The sequence below is a fragment of the Quercus robur genome, chromosome 5 (genome assembly GCF_932294415.1).
Source record: "Quercus robur chromosome 5, dhQueRobu3.1, whole genome shotgun sequence".
Taxonomy (NCBI): domain Eukaryota; kingdom Viridiplantae; phylum Streptophyta; class Magnoliopsida; order Fagales; family Fagaceae; genus Quercus; species Quercus robur.
Genome location: NC_065538.1, coordinates 55467875 through 55485775, shown reverse-complemented (window position 1 = coordinate 55485775; position 17901 = coordinate 55467875). Strand labels below are relative to the sequence as shown.

The window sequence follows — 17901 nt, the reverse complement described above, 5'->3', positions numbered from 1 at the left end:
TACACTCTAAGTTCCTAGACTGACGTTCTCAATAAAAAAAATTTTCAGGCAAAAGTAAAAAAAAAAAGAAGCAAAGAAAAGAGAAGAAGAACTTACAGGTGAAACAGATCTTGTATGGATGAAACCTTGGGAGTGACGGTATTGGTAACAGCTGACGGATCAAATTGGGAGTAAGGGCAACGGATTCTCTCTTAAAAAGTCAGCTAGGTTGAAATGGCGAAATGAGACAAGGGACGTGGTATTTATATAAGGGGGAAAACGCACGGAAGGCGAGGCGACGCCCGTGCCCAGGAACGAGGCCAACGACTGCGCGCCACGTAACCTTGCATTTAATAGCTCGTGGATCAAGGAGTCATTCATAATTGGTTTTTCTCTAAAGAACGAAAAGATGGTTAACTGATAACTCCACATGCTGACGGTGTTAGGCGTCGAGCATGTAGAGTAGGGGGCAACTGATGAGGATAAAAGGAGAGCCTAGCCACACGGAACAAAAAACTGACGGTTTAGTGCAAATCCTTTGGACATAACAGACGGTGTTATTGCTGACGGTCATAGGGTCAGCTGGCTCCAAGGCTGACGGCATTACTAGACCGTCACCCAAAAAGCTGAAGGAAGTAAATTCAGGCTGACGGATCGGGCATAAGTTTACTTGCTACCCACGCTACGGATAAGGAAAAGTCTTGCTTCCCACGCTAGATAATATACAAGGGATCCCTATAAGGAAAAGATCTCGTAAAATACGCTCAAGAGGACTCTTATAAGGAAAAGACTTCTACTCCAAGGAGAAGAGGGGTAACCCTCGCTACTATAAAAACCTAAGCTCCCTCGCAACTCAAGGTACGCATAATTTACCCTCTCTAGCACTCTAGAGCAGTGAGAATAGTTCTAACTTGACCTTCGGAGGGTGTTTGGCCGGTACCACACCGGTACTCTCTGCTAGGTTTTTTCCTTTTCGTTGTGCAGGTGCCATTTGCGATCGTTGGAGGAACGTGTGACTCACTGGTGGTATTATTTTCGGCATCATCAATGGTAAAATAAACAAGCAAAAATGTGTCATCCAAATGTGATTTTTTTAATTTATTTTACTTATTTGTTTTTTTTTTAATAGATATAATAGCATTTCAAACTTATGGCATTATCATTAGGTTAAGACGTCAATTGATTTTTGATGTAAATGAAAATTGAATTTCAAATCTCTTATTTAATGATAAGAAAATTTACTATTTGGGTTAACTGGAACTCATATCCAAGTCAAAGTTAATACCTCAACAACCTTGAAAATTACTAAATAAAGATTATCTCCTCGCTTTAATATCAAGGAAAAGGATTCTTGAAGTGCCTTTGGGTTGCAACAAGGTTGCTAATCCCACAATTATGAGGCTATTAATTTTCATGTTGCTTCAATATAACATGAGAATTTTCATGACAATTGTGCATAAACGTTCTCTTGAAACACATTTGGTTTTAGGTATTTTGCAGCTAACTAGTAATATAGATAGTTGTCATTACTTATACACATGATATTAGGAATATCATTGTGAGTCTGTGACATTGGGAATATTATCGTGACATGATATGAATGTTAATGGACAACTCAATAGCACACTCTTTCACCATGTGGCCATGAGCCATTGTATAAAGGCATGTCACCAGGCTTAGGTTGGCTCACTCACACGAGCGATCACATCCTATGTTCGGATAGAAATCAAAGATAAGATGTGGTGATCTTTGACACTCAAGGAGCATGCAAAGACCTTCACCTTAGTACGTTTAAAGCGGGAAGAGGACACCAATTTGTTTTACGTCGCCTAAGTTGGACTGAGATGAGGTTTAATTTTCTTTCGGAATTGAGACCATGCATGATTGTTTCTCATGATTATGTAGCCTAGAGGATTTGAATGGAATATTTCTCAGATGCTTAGGTATAGCAAGTTAATGGAGGACTTGAGATAGGTGCTAGGAGTGAGTGGACTAAGATTTATACAGTAGGAGATAAAACATATATAAAGATGTATGAGCTCTTTCTTAAGAGAGCTCCACTATAGCAGATAAATCATGCTACATGAGTTCATTCTACCAATAGCGAAATTGAGTGAATGGATCCCCACTTCCTCATTGTATGATTCGTAGGAGTCATTATTTATGGTTTTTATACTGTCTTTTGACTATGTCATGAGGTCAAGGTTTCAGTATTTGCTACTTTACTGTGTTTCCTATGACCATGGACGATATGGTCTAAAGGGCATTGTTGAAAAAGTGATTAGACGAAAACTAAGTTGTATGATGGCAAAGGGAAAATTATTATTAGGTAACACATCCATGTTATGTTTGTACTCACGGACAAAATGGCCTTATACCCTTTTCACCCAAATTATATAGCCTTATACCTCTCTTCCCAAACTAATTAGGGAAATACTCCTCTTTTGTAACTTGATTTTTTCAAAATCGAGTTTAAAAAAAAAAAAAAAAATTTGGAGCCCTATAATGACGTTTTTAAGGACCTATAGTGACGTTTTAAAGACATATAGTAACGTTTTGTTACTCGATTTTCATGGATATCGAGTTACAAAACGTCACTATAGGTTTTTAAAACGTCATTATAGGTCCTTAAAAACATCACTATAGGACTTAACTCAATTTTGAGAAAGTCGAGTTTTAAAAGACATATAGTGACGTTTTTAAAAGTCGAGTTTAAAAAAAAAAAAATTTTGGAGCCCTATAGTGACCTTTTTAAGGACCTATAGTGACGTTTTGTAACTCGATTTTCATGGATATCGAGTTACAAAACGTCACTATAGGTTTTTAAAACGTTATTATAGGTCCTTAAAAACATCACTATAGGGCTTAACTCGATTTTGAGAAAGTCGAGTTTTAAAAGAGAGGTATTTCCCTAATTAGTTTGGGAAGAGAGGCATAAAGCTTTATAATTTGAGTGAAAATGGCAAAAGGCAATTTTGTCCTTGTACTCACTAATAGCAAGTTATGTAATTTCTTGGATGTTGCAATATAACTATGGGTACATTATTTTAGTGTAAATTAGGTGATGGTTTGAGTTGTTGGACTGTATAGAGATTAGAGATGCTTAAAAAAATTTGATGTGGTCAAGTGATACGGGGAATAACATGAAACTTTAGGGAGGTTGCTATGTTGTTCTTTCAATAAAAATTGGTATAGTGTTCCTAAATTTTGTCTATAGGTTCGCTTAATGGTCGCATAACCTATTAATAGTGTGAACATAGAGGATAATGACATGAAAGGCGAGGCGTTGAGGGTACCCGCTATGCGTGATTAGGAGAAATTAGAATTTGATCAAGTTTAGCCTACCGGGTCACTCGTTAGTGGACATGACTCGACTGGCCAATTTGGTCCTATTTAATAGGACTAATACCCCATATAATTTTGATGATTAACATTTATGCTTGTGAAATCAACAACTTAATCAAAAATCATATATACACTTTTAAAAAAGTATTTCAATAATATAATTAAATTTTATAATTAAAAATTTACTTTACATTGTCAATTTCATGTATAATTTTTGGAGTAAAATATCATTTTCATCTTTAAATTGTTAGCTTTTAGCTCCTAAACCTTCCAAAGTTTGTTTTTTGTACTTAAAATTTGCAAAATATTTTACTTTTCGTCCTTTTGTCAATATTTTTTAATTTATGTTTTAAGTGGGTTGATGGAGTGCTGACGATATGACATGGTATTTTATTTAAAAAATAATGTACACATGGCTCACAATGATTTGTCCAGTTTTTAAAAGGACAAAAATACCACCCTTCCTTCACTACATAACCCTCAGCACCCATTCGCGAAACCCCAACGTCCAAAACCTCTCACTCCCTCAGCGACAGCTACAACTGGTGAGTCCAAACCGGCGACCCCAACGGGTCAAAGTTAGCTTACCTTCGGCTGCGTCAACAAGATGAAATAGTGCATGGGTATGGGTTAATTGGGGTTGTTGTGTTACTGAAAGGGACAAGGGTCGTTGTTTGTGTTTAAAAATTATTGAAAACCGATTTAGTGGTCCTTTAGTGCTTGTTGTTGAAAATTCCATCAGACATTGAGGAACCACGTGTGGTGTTTGAGTGGCTTTAATAAACTAAGTTGACTTGCCTTATAGTATTTGCACATGGCGAGCACTTTGTAACTTTGCACACGATGGAGACTAATGACAGATTGGGGTTGCTGGTTTGATTTCAATTGGAACTATTCCGCCGATTGGGGTTGCCGGTTTGAGGTTTAATTTTCGGTGAGTAAGGGTAGTGGGATTTCACGGTTTAGGGATTTTGGGCATGCACATATGGGCCTAATAGGATAAGGTGTTTGAACAAAAAATTTTCAGTATTTAAACATTGAAAATTATAGGAAAAAAAAAAAAAAAAAAACAAACAAACAAAAGTTTTTTTTTTTTTACTAAAGTAATTGAAGGCTAGAAATTTTGGTCTCATTGAGAGGTAATTTTATCCTTTCAAAATTGTTATCCTCGTGTGCCAATAACTTTTTATCACATGTCCATTATTTTTTAAATAAAATAACTGAGTCCAAGTTAGATATTATGTCAGCACTCCACCTAAGACATAAATTAACATATATAGATGGAAGGAAGAAAAATAAAACGTTTTGCAAAGTTTAGGGATGAAAAACAAACTTTCGAAAGTTTAGGGACTAAAAACAAACTTTTGTGATAGTTTGGGGATGAAAGTGATATTTTATCCTAATTTTTTAAAAAGAAATCTGTAATTGTATTGTTGATATTTAATGTAATTTTTTTTTCTAAACATAAAATCTATAAACCAATGTTCATTTCTTGAATTATTTGTTTATTTTTACGTTTGGATTAGTTATATGATTTATTTAATCATATGAATCAATAATGTTATTGACAGTGTCATCTTATATCTTATTGTTTTCAAAAATAATTGATTTCATGCTTAAATGTATTTTTTTTTTTTTAATTAAAATCATCTGAAGAATAAGAAGTTTTGGTGTAGATACAATAAAAAAAATAGATTTTCAAAAAAAAAAAAAAATAGAAAATAGAAAAACTTATAAATAAATTATGAATCTCTCATATCTATTCATTTACCACATTAACTCTCATATCTTTATGTGGGGCACAATAGTTTGTGGGCTCGGCCCGCTCGCTTATGGGGAGTCCACAAGCCCCAAACTGAAGGAGGCCAGGGCCCAAGCTCAAAAATAGTAAGCCCAAAGCGGCCCGAAGATACGGCCGAGGACAGCTTAGTCCTTGGCAGACCCAAAGTCTCATTGATGAAAGTGGCATACAAGCAAACTTAAAAGATCAGAAAATATCTCGGGAAATAGTCCTTAATACCCTTCATTGATATGACATTGCACCTGACAGAACCGGATTCTTAGGCTTTATTGACCATCTCCAACCATTTCGGGATTAGACTGACGGGACAAATATCTGTCCTGGAAAAGTCGACCCTACACGTGGACGAAGGACAACGAACGTAGGCTAATATAAAAGAAAACGTAAGGTAACGAAGGGGAGATCCCCCATCTCACTTCCTGGGGAAAAACTCCAGGGATGAGAATGACCGGACAATATAAGTACTCCACCACAAAAAACCCACCGCTGAGTAAACGTGGAAAGGCATTAGTGCTGCTCGGACATGATCCGAGGAGTCCAATCCTTCGAGATACAAAGTTGTAGGGCTTGGATGTCCAGGCTGAAACCTTTTCTTATCTGAATTTCCCTAAAGTCCGGTTTGGACCAACGCCCCGTGACCAGACGCCAGCCTTTTAAGCCCACTCTCTACAAATCTTATTATGAGGGATCCTTCACGTGCGAGCCCATCGTCCTTGTTGGGCCGTTTGAGAATCGTGTCCCTACACTTTACATTAAATTTGCTAAGTTATTAATATTATTCATTAAATATTAAGGGATAATTACAGTAAACCCACCTGAGGTTTGGCCCGTTTACACGTTACCTACCCGTGGTTCAAAACTTATCACTTTGCCCACCTGAGGTGCCTTCCGTTAGGGATCTATTACCCACCTCTCCGTTTGCCGTTAGAAAAACACATTTTAATGAAAAACAAACATAACAAAGATCAAAAAGTTAGGATTTTTTATTGCTTAAGAACTTGTTTGAGAACAAAGCGACGTCGATCGCGATCTCGCGAAGCGTCGCGAGATCGCGACGTCGATCGCGATCTGGAATTTTTTTTGGGTTTGGAATTTTTTTTGTGGCTCAAGACTGTTCATACCAAGAGCAAGTGTGTTCTTGAACCCAAGCTACAAAACCCCCTCTTTGATCTTGTTTGTTTGAGTTTTCTCTGTTATTTTTTGTTTTTAGAGGAGAGATGAACAATGGTGCTGTTTTTCTCTCTTTGGTTTGTTTCTATTTTCTGTTTAATCTATGATTGGGTTCTAAAACTTTTTTTCTTACAGTTTGGGTTTGAAAAATGTGAGGGATTTTGGTATGGATTTAGATGATTTAATTGGTTTTGGATGTGTGTAACTGAAAATTTTGAACTATATTTACAAATGTTGTGTTCTTGTGTTTGTGAGGAAAAGATTTGATGGTTCGTGTTTGATCCGTGTTATGTTCTATTTTTAATAAAAGGGTGTTTTTCTAACGGCAAATGGAGAGGTGGGTTACGGAAGGCTAACAGAACTAACTTCAGGTGGGCAAAGTGATAAGTTTTGAACCACGGGTAGGTAACGTGTAAACGGGCCAAACCTCAGGTGGGTTTACTGTAATTATCCCAAATATTAAAATTAAACCATTTAATATTTAAAATGCGACAATAAGAAGTGATAACTGGTGAGTTTGAAGAACTTGAGAAGCATAAAGCGAGTAGAAGAAGACAAAGAAATGAGAGTTGAAATAGTCGAAAGTCTTAGTAATAAATAATAATTATCCATCCTTGATTCGTTTAACCTAGGAATACATGGTGTTGTATCTACAGAAAATTTGTGTTAGAGCTATGTTTCGGCTTAATCTGAGATGATGCATGCGATGGGAAAAGGCTAAAATATGTAGTATCTACAGAAAATTTAAATTCTTTAAAACGGAGCTTAGATTTCAATCACAGTAATTCAAATCTTGAAATTGATCTAAGTAAGACCAATTTCAACAAACAATTTTTATTTTGAAAATTGGTAATGACTTAAGTGATATATTTATTTTTGTAGATATAATAGAATTTCAATCTATAATGTCTACTCCATAATGATTGTTCTTTATCATTAAGCAAAAATATCAATTGATTTTTTATGTAAACAAAGTTCAAACCCCATATCTTTTATTTGATGATAAGAAACTTTACCAAGCTAACTAAACCTATTAACTCTTTTAAGTGATTTATTTATTGTTCCCTATTTCATCATTTAGTTTGTAATAGGGGAAAACGGTCCATATATTTTGAAATGGTCTTATTTTCACAAAACCTCCTACATATATTGTACCTTAAAAGTTTAAATGAGTAATTTTTCTAAAAAAAAATTAAATAAGTAATGAAAATGCTTTTAAATATTGTAAATACTTTAATATTTGAGTTTTAATTTTTTTTCTTAATTAGTGATTGAGTTTCGTAAACTATGATAATAATTTTAATGTTCTCATAATTAACCCTTTGGTGAAATTATGACAATTGATAATATTTGTATTGACTCACATAACACAACTAAACTTTTAGGGTAAATTACGAATTTGGTTCCTAATGTTGACATGTATCAATTTTGTTGAGTTAAGGTTGACTCGATCAAAAAAATTATGGGGGTCAAAATAATCATTGATGTTAACTAATGGGTTGTGTTGGGGTTGAGGAAGTCTGGCACAATTATTAAATAGGTCAAGTTAAGGTTGAGCCATGTATTCAAATACCTATACCTCGACACGACATGGACACAAACTGCTAACATGAATTTCCACCCGTACATAGATTAAGTTTTGAATTTATAATTTTGTCAATTAAAGTCCTAAACTTATGAAGCCATTTTAGTTTAAAAGTAATCTTGGAGAAGAGAAAAAGGAAACATTAATAAATTTTGTATTTTACTTAGGTGATCGATTTTGATATTTTTTGACAATAACTTTTTTCACTCTAAGCAAAATTTTCTCTCTCTAAACAGAGCTTTCTTCCTCTAACATCTTTGTTTAATAGCTTTCATATTAGTTGAAAGAGCGAAAACATAGTTTAATTTTCTCTTCTCCATAACTACCCAAAATATTGGAGTTTGACAAATGCTTAAAATTGAATTAATTTCATAAAAAAATTTTGCACTTGAGTGGAAAAAATAAAAATTCACGTATTTTTAAGAGAGAACAAATTTATGGGACCAAATCAGCTAATCTATAAATTCAAAAAAATAAAAAAATAAAATAAATCCACTCAGGAACCACCGACTTGAGAAACAATTTCGAATTCCGAATCCACTTGGTTGGTTAACCACGAGAAACTCCGAAACTTGTTAGGAATAGCGTGAATTCGACTTCGATTTTGATTAGGATGAGAAACTTGTTCGCTAAGAAAAACCATGAGAAGCTGTTCTTATAAATTCTCCCACTCCCCCACACACCTAGTCTATAGTACTCTTGTTCTTTTCTTTTTTCTCTTCTCTCCATAGTTTCTTCTAGTTAGTCCTTTCTCTGTTTTCTGAGCATGGCCGATCAAGCATCAACATCCATGCATTCCCTCAAAAGAAAAAGGGACGCCGAGCCCAACACCAACAAGAAAGCTCCCAATAGATTGGTCGTGGACGAATCCAAGAACCACGACGACAACTCTGTCGTCTTACTACACCCTGATACCATGAACACTCTCAACTTCTTTCATGGTGATGCTGTCTTGATCAAGGGCAAGAAGAGACGGGACACGGTTTGCGTTGTTCTCGGGGATGAGGCTTGTGACAAGTCCAAGGTTTTCATGAACAAGGTGGTGCGGTCTAACCTCAGAGTCAGGCTTGGTGATGGGGTCTCGTTGCATCAATGCAATGATGTTAAGTATGGTAACAAAGTTCATGTTCTTCCTCTTGATGATACCATTGAAGGTCTTACTGGGAGTCTTTTTGATGCGTATTTGAAGCCTTACTTTATGGACATGTATAGGCCCGTGAGGAAAGGTGATCTTTTTGTTGTGAGAGGTGGAATGAGAAGCGTAGAGTTTAAGGTCATGGAGACTGAGCCTGGAGAGTATTGCATTGTTGCACCCGACACCGAAGTTTACTGTGAAGGAGAGGCTTTGAAGAGAGAAGATGAGGAAAGATTGGATGAGATTGGTTATGATGATATTGGCGGAGTTAGGAAGCAACTTGCTCAGATTCGTGAGTTGGTGGAATTGCCTTTAAGGCATCCACAACTTTTCAAGACTATTGGAGTGAAGCCTCCAAAGGGAATTCTGCTATATGGACCTCCTGGCACTGGCAAGACACTTATTGCAAAGGCTATTGCTAATGAAACCGGGGCTTTCTTTTTCTGTATTAATGGGCCCGAGATTATGAGCAAGATGGCTGGTGAGAGTGAGAGTAATTTGAGGAAAGCTTTTGCTGAAGCAGAGAAGAATGCTCCTGCGATTATATTTATTGATGAGATTGACTCTATTGCTCCCAAGCGTGATAAGACCGGTGGAGAGATAGAGAGGAGGATTGTTTCACAGCTTTTGACATTAATGGATGGTGTGAATTCTCGGGAACATGTTATTGTTATTGGAGCTACCAATAGGCCTAATAGTATTGATCCAGCATTACGAAGGTTTGGGAGGTTTGATAAAGAGATTGATATTGGTGTTCCAGATGAAGTTGGGCGTCTTGAGGTTCTTCAGATCCATACCAAGAAGATGAAGCTCTCTGAAGATGTGAATTTGGAAAGAGTGGCCAAGGAAACTCATGGACATGTGGGTGCGGATCTTGCAGCTCTTTGTACTGAAGCTGCACTACAATGTATTAGAGAAAAAATGGATGTGATTGACATGGAAGATGAAACCATCGATGCTGAGGTTCTCAACTCCATGGCTGTCACCAATGATCACTTTGGTGGTGCTCTTGGAACTAGCACTGCCTCTGCTTTGCGCGAAACTATTGTGGAAGTGCCCAATGTTAGTTGGAAAGACATTGGTGGACTTGAGAGTGTCAAGAGGGAGCTTCAAGAGACCGTTCAATATCCAGTGGAGCATCCCGAGAAGTTTGAGAAGTTTGGAATGTCACCATCTAGAGGAGTTCTCTTCTATGGTCCTCCTGGTTGTGGGAAAACCCTTTTGGCCAAGGCTATTGCTAATGAATGTCAGGCTAATTTTATTAGCATCAAGGGTCCTGAGTTACTCACAATGTGGTTTGGAGAGAGTGAGGCCAATGTTAGGGATGTTTTTGACAAGGCTCGTCAGTCTGCACCTTGTGTCCTGTTTTTTGATGAACTTGACTCCATTGCTATTCAGAGAGGAAATGGAATTGGAGATGCAGGTGGTGCTGCTGATAGAGTTTTGAACCAGCTCTTAACTGAAATGGATGGGTTATCATCCAAGAAAACTATCTTTGTCATTGGAGCTACTAATAGGCCTGATATAATCGACCCAGCACTTCTAAGACCTGGTCGTCTTGATCAACTGATCTATATCCCTCTTCCAGATGAGAGTTCACGGCTTCAGATTTTCAAAGCCTGTCTAAGGAAATCACCTGTGTCAAAAGATGTTGACCTTACGGCTCTTGCTAAGCTTACTGGAGGCTTTAGTGGTGCTGATATCACAGAAATATGCCAGAGGGCTTGCAAATATGCCATTAGAGAGGACATTCAGAAGGATATTGAGAGGGAAAAGAGGGAAATTGACGCTGTGGAAGAGGAATCAGAAAATGAAGTTGCTGAGATCAAGGCAGCTCACTTTGAGGAGTCCTTGAAGTTTGCCAGGAGGAGTGTGAGTGATGCTGACATCCTCAAGTATCGAGCTTTTGCTCAAAATTTGCAGCAATCAAGGGGTTTTGGGTCAGATTTTAAGTTTTCAGAGGCAGGAAGAACACCCCATGATTCAAATCTATTTGCATCTTCAGCTGATGGGATTGAGGATGCTGACTTATATGATTAGTTGCTTAATAATGTTTTATTTTCTTTGTATTTCTTTGATATCAAGATAATCAGGATCATACAGTTCTATGTACTAGGAGAGGTCTTATAGGATTTTAAATTTAGTTTTCTCTATAATGGATTATAGCTTTAATGAATTTGCTTTGACTCAAAATTGTAGTGATTGTAATTGTTTAACTAGTTATTGCAACAAGTGATTCGATATGATGCAATATTTTATCTTTAGAAAAACTTCCTTTTTCTGGTCTTTGCAATTTTTACCACCTACTCTTACTGCATTTTATGCCTAAACACTACTGAAGTGTTTGCTATAAGCAAAATCTGTGTTTCATATATTTGTGTTTTCTGTTTTCCAGAGCCACATTAAGGGATTGGTTAATAGAAAAATCCTAAGAATTAGCTGATATATTAGCTCCTATAGAATGGTTTACCACCCTAGCCTTACTAACCTAATGTGCCTTTTATGCCGTACAATATTGGGTGCTACAGTCAATTTGATTGGGGTGGTTTTCCACTGATTTTAAATAACCATTAATCAACTTAACAACATAAGGCAACAAAGCGAAAGAGGTATCTAACCATATTTGCACTTCCCAGTGGTGTAGACTGTAGAAGAGTCTTTGTGTCCTTGCGTGCAATGCAGCAAGATCATATCACTTTCCAGTTCATTGTTTTCTCAGCCTTTTTTATTCATTGGATAGATTATCCCCATAATGTTGCTTGCAATTGAAAATCTCAGGCTTTATTGATAGTAGTTTCTGCAGTATTTTTATTTATTTTTATATCACTGTGTTTGTATGAAAAAAAATTGTAAGCATGTCATATGTCATTTGTGACAGTCCAAAGGATGTAAGCAGTTCAAAAATTTATGAATCCAACTGAGGATTACATATCAGAAGAGACAAGGTTAGGCACCGAGAGATGGCTTAGAAGGGAGCTAATAATGAGGCAGGTCATCAAATGGTGCTTTGATGTAGATTGGCAAGAGAATATTGTGTGAACTATGCTGTGGCAAAGGTTCTATTAAGATTTATTAGTGCTCTAGATAGTCTGCCACATAAAACCATTTGTCATCTTATTCTCGGAGATCAAAAATGTATTATGCATGCCTCATAAAACTTCATCATGTTTTTAGAATACAAAGGAGATTGGGTGCAAAATTGTCATGTTCACTCATAGACTGCTCATTTTTTCATGTATGGAATCGATATACGTGAATATGATTCATATTCTAGTAGATTTTGGCTTAAAAACATACTGATGGGATTCCAAATAATCAGAACACATTCAATATTTTACCTTAAATTATCCTTTTATTATAGATTTCTTGAAGGCAGGATCTTGATGGTGTGCTTCCATCATCCATGGCAAAGCTAAACCTCAAAGAAGATATTAAAAGAGTAACGAATTATCTGTTTTACTTATTAGCATGTGAAAATTGATTTAAGGTTCAAATTTAATAGCACACTTCCCTCTTGCTTGAAGTGGTCTCACTCGAAACTACGTTTCTAGGGCAATTCCACCTGAATGGGCATCTACAAAGTTAGAATATCTATAACTTAGTTCTCAATTAGTGTCCATGGTTAGCCCGTATATGCTCATTCTTATAAATTAAACTCATTCGATGCAGGACCATTACTGCAAACAATTTATCAGCACCAATCCCAAGCTACCTGGGAAACATTACCCCTCATATATATATATATATATATATGTCTTTCTTACTCACCCTTATTTATATAGTAAAATTGCAAATTGCATTGTAATTTGATTTGGTTTAGCAAAACTTTAACATTAAAGAATATTATATTTTGAGGAGCATAGAGAGCAACCTGTTTTCTGGAATTGCCCCCTTGAAATTGGGAATCTAGCTAACTTGGAGAATCTGTCAGTGTTTCTTACTTTCTTTCCTTTTATTCATTTCCAAATCACATTGGATAATTCATCATTAAATTTTCAATTGTTTGCTTATTCATTCAAAACTAAGTAAGTTGAATTGGTCTGAACTTTTCATTTGGTGACCACAACATTCTTAGTGCTAATAATCTCATTGGCAGGTTGCTAGTTGCTCTTACCAATCTAACCAAATTAAAATAACAGTTAGTGGTTCTAACCCTTTCCAATTCTGTAAAATAGTGATTATGCTTTTATCCTTTACTTTACGACATGCCATTGATTCTCAACCTCTTATAAGGCTTGTGATCACCTTCTGACGAATTATTAATGCAAGCTTTTATACTCTACAAATATGCAGGTGCAAAGTCTGTTTCTGTAAATCTTGCAATCAGAGATTAAGTGATTATATCTTGCACAGTCCTACTTGCCAAGATCATGAGAGATCATGCAACAAAATAATGTGATTTAGGGTGTCTATAATTTTGGAGGAGTTATAGACAAATAAATGTGGCATTAAAACAAGCTAATAAAAATCATTATAAATGTTAAAATTCATCAATACTCAAGGCTTGGTATATACACCCCTAATATGTCACGATGATATACATGTATTCAACATGGTAAACGTGACTGTTTAACATAATACATGAAGCATTATTGAGTTTATTGAGTTGCCTTGTGTGACAAATACACCAACCAAGCCAAGCCATTGTTTTGTAAATGACTTTGTCTACGCTGCTTTAAGCAGCACAAGGAGCTGCACATTGAGTATCAGATGCTCAATTACTAATTTCTGACATACAAAAAGGAGAGAACTCTTTAGTACTTGAAAATTCAGTGGTCCATACCTTATCTGTCTTCCATTTTCTTGTTCCCATTTCATCCATAGTTTTCAATGTTGAAGTTTACATGGTATTAACAATTTCGTTCTAATTTTATAAATCTGGTTGCCAATTTTTCACTAGATAGATAGAAGAAGACATTTGGTGTGAAGCTTCACCATATTCCACCAGTGGATCCATTCAAGCATGTGCATTTGTTAGAGGTTCTTTGTCTTCTCCAATTGTATTGCTATAATAGGTGTATAACACCAATTGAACAAGCCCCAAAATTGTTCCAATTCCATTCGGTACCTGCACCCAAAAAATAGATATTAAGAAACATAAATGATCACTTACAAAAACTTTGGGGGGGGGGGGGTATCTTGGACTTCTGGGGTCATTGATTCAGTTAATGAATCTTGCAAAGCACTGGAGAACATAAACTGAGCTGTACTATGGGTATAATACCATAAATAGTATATAATAAGGGAATTCCACCCCCCTCCCCCCCCCCCCCCCCACCCAACAAAATAATATATATAGGCGTAGTCAAACACTAAGAAAAAAAAGTGGGTTCTAAGTTCTAAGTAAAGGACAATGCTCCAGCATTAAGAGTAACACTCAAAACATTACTGCAACAGTATTTAACTAATGTGAACAAGAAGGATCTGACTATAAATTACTTTAAGGTTCTTATTTTCCTTGTCTTTCCTCTATTTAGCAGGCATACAAGGACAAGATCAGAAAAATGAAAAAGATTCCTGGTTCTGCAGGAAGAATAATACTTACATAAATGAAAGGATCATACTTGAACACTCCATATATGGAAAACGATAGACTCATTAAGAAGGTTGAGAGGGAAAGGTAAAACGGCATGAACTCAACACTGCTTGTCTTAATCACCAATTTCTGGCATAAAATATTTGAAACCATATGAGGGAGAAGGAACTTTCCCAGCTATAATCCAAATGCGTTAAATTGTCACACAAGAACTTACAATGATAAACAACGGTGAAGCAAACATGGAAATGAGTGAAATAACACTCAAATATCCAACAAAAGTTTGCCTCTTATAAGAGTCAAAAAATGTCATGCTTAGAAATACTACGGTCAAAAATAGGGCAGAAACTGCTATGAGCAATCCTGACATCTTCAGCTGCAAGAGACATTTAACAGACAATTAGATAATCATACTGAATTACATAAAAGGCATGTAATTTCACTGCTAAGAAGAGGTGCAGGTGAATTACGGGGTAATGATTACCTTTTTAGCTCTGTCTGCATATGTAATATAGATGATTATGTAGATTAATTGGAAAACCGCCCCAATTGAATTGACTGTAGCAACCAATATAATGTCAGGTGACACTACAGGCATGCCATACCAAAGGCAGATCAAGCAGCTGAGGAAGGCGTATATATAAGGCAGCCCTGAAAATTGTTCTGTTGATTGGTTTCTGATGATTCTCTTAAATGTGGGTCTGAAAAACATAGCAATCAAGTTCATTAGTGAATCTAGACTGGAAATCCATTCATTTTTATTTTCTTCGAGTAAATGTTTTAAACAACTTACATGGGTGACAGAAACAGCGCAAAAGCAAAGAGGTTTCCTGCAATCACAAATAGGTTTTAGAATTTCTAAGAAACATAGTTGACCTAAACAAGTAATAAGAAGATGAAATCAAATTTTCTAGTGAAGACTAAGAGATCATTTAGGATGCATAGAGATGAGTACCACCAAGGATGTTGGATGGATTTAATCTGTGCATAGCAGTACAGAATTCTCACAACCAAGTGACCAACAATGCCATTACATAACAGTTGGAAGCCACTTCCATTAACTGCTAAGATAGGATGAACTGTGTGATTTCTTCCCCTTTTCATTTCAATGGACTCATACAATCAACTCAATGAACCAATTCAAATTCAATTGGAAATTATGCTCTTAGGGGTCACAAATATAGTATATTAGCCTTCTATGATCTTAACCCAAATAACACTTATCCTTTAGGATAGAACACTGCAGTAGAGGTTTTCACCTTTCTCTTCCATGCATATTTATGATAACAAATGAAAATATTTGGCAAATTCATTAAATGGAAACAAGAAGCAAGAAAATAAACATAATAATAAAGAAGTCTTAGAAGACAAAATCACAGGCCATAAACACTGTAGAGTTTGTCAGAAAAGCCACTATAAGTTTGCTTCATCCATATCTTATAAACAAGTTAAAACTTCATTTCAAGCATATCACAGAAGTATAAAGAAGCAGATAGAGTGGCAGGAAGAAGAAGAAGAAGAAGAAGAAGTATACCAGCAATACCGGCCGCATCACCACAAACTGAATAGACAGAAGACAACCCAGTTGGAAACATCTGTGACTGTAAATGATAGATATTCAACTTCACTGATCACTTCACACCAAAACTCTCTCTCCTAGACTCCTGTCTCCTGTGTACCTTTGTACATAAATGGCTCATAAGAAGGCTTGTATATCTAGTACCTGTATAAAAATACTAAATTTCTCTATCCCAAAATTTTATAATAATTGCCAATGGCCTTGTAGCCAAGTGGCTCTCTTGTTCCTTTGTAACGTCTTGTTCGGGTGCTATCTTCCGCACTTACCTAGCAAAAAAAATAATTTATAATAATTATACGTTGTAGTTTGTACAATTGTTTGTGTCATATATATACATATATTTATATACTTTATTTTTTCTTCAAAATTAAGTGATAGAATGACTCCTAATATAATTTAATGGTCAAAAGTTGCATTAACAATTGTGGTGTCATAGCATAGATTGCAAGTGGAGGCTTTATTTGCTGGTTACTGGTTACCCCACCACAAAATAATAATACATTTGAGAATAGAGAGTGATGTGAAATTGTGAATGTCTACTCACTAGTGTTTATCATCTGTCTTTCCAAAAAAAAAAGTGTTTATCATCTGCGTTTAAGATTATGCGAATATTGGGAATCGCTGAAGTTTGGTGTACCTTTGTCTTCTAATTAATAATTTACTAGTCAACAGTATAATTCAACTTTACTAGTCAATAAATTTCTTTCTTGTGGGCTATAACATGGTAGTTGCACTCTTCAAAATAAATTCATGTAATCAATGTGCGCATTATTTTATTGTGTTTTTTTAGTCAAGCAAAGACGTGTTCTGAGCTAGGGAGAAAAAAAAGGGTCATGTGCTTTAATGAAAAAAGAAAAAAGGTACTTGTGTGATTGAGGGAGCTTTTACCATTTGATATTTCATTTTTCTGATTTACCAAAAGTCATTGTAGCTCAACTAGTTATATGACACCTCCATCAAAGTTCAAATTTTCTCTTTTCAGTTGTAATTATGGAATTATAAACAAATAAAAAATTCTGAATATGAAAAATTAAATGAAATCAAATAGTTATAAGCAGCAAATCAAGAAAATTCATGGGTCTTGATTATTGGTCAATTTGAAAATAATATTATTTTAATAATAATAACTTAAATGGGTTATATTTTGAAGTTATTTGGGAATCTAACCCTCTTTTTATAAAAATAAATAATAATAAAAATTCTATTTTCAAAACATGATTTCTATACCTGAAATTGTAATTTTTTTAAAATCAAAAATTTACCCTAGTTATTACGATTTTAAATGAAATTATGTTATCAAAACACAATTTTTATTTAATTAAAATAAAAGTTTGATTCCCAAACAATTTAAAAACAAAACTTAATTTAAATAATTATTATTAAAAGAATATTATTTTACAAAGTCTATATGTTGAGCTAATATCTTATCCTGTAAATCAACAAAATAACTCACTGATTGGTTGCTTCTAGCCGGAGTCCCACAATTTCTAGCTAGAGGACAAACGGTTGCGGATGGTGTGTACAACTGCTTTATTCTCTTGCCCCTAATGTTCAGTCCAATCTAAATATCTTTAGTCATTTTCGTTCAGCACAGGATGCAGAGACATAATAGCCATCGCTCTCAGATAATTTTAAATAATAATTCCATATAAAAAACACAGAACTATTTTAAATAATATGCTGTATTTTAAGATATTTGTTATTATAAAAATAAAAATAGATGAAGAAAAACTTATATATATATATATATATATTTTTTTTTTTTTGGTCA

The 17901-nt window shown here is 35.2% G+C and overlaps 2 protein-coding genes across 2 annotated transcripts; one reads left to right on the top strand and one right to left on the bottom strand.

Moving 5' to 3' along the window:
- Positions 1 to 8488: 8488 nt before the first annotated feature.
- Positions 8489 to 11191, top strand: LOC126726362 (cell division cycle protein 48 homolog). Its single transcript, XM_050431594.1, has one exon. The coding sequence runs from the start codon at positions 8647 to 8649 to the stop codon at positions 11053 to 11055; it is 2409 nt and encodes an 802-aa protein (XP_050287551.1). The 5' UTR covers positions 8489 to 8646; the 3' UTR covers positions 11056 to 11191.
- Positions 11192 to 13458: 2267 nt separating this feature from the next.
- On the bottom strand, positions 13459 to 16300 carry LOC126726361 (bidirectional sugar transporter SWEET2a-like). Its single transcript, XM_050431593.1, has 6 exons — positions 16086 to 16300; positions 15345 to 15381; positions 15036 to 15252; positions 14769 to 14927; positions 14561 to 14680; positions 13459 to 14083 (listed from the first exon to the last, which is right to left on the bottom strand). Exons 1-6 carry the CDS (start codon positions 16144 to 16146, stop codon positions 13973 to 13975), a joined length of 705 nt encoding a protein of 234 aa, XP_050287550.1. The 5' UTR covers positions 16147 to 16300; the 3' UTR covers positions 13459 to 13972.
- Between the last annotated feature and the right edge of the window lie 1601 nt (positions 16301 to 17901).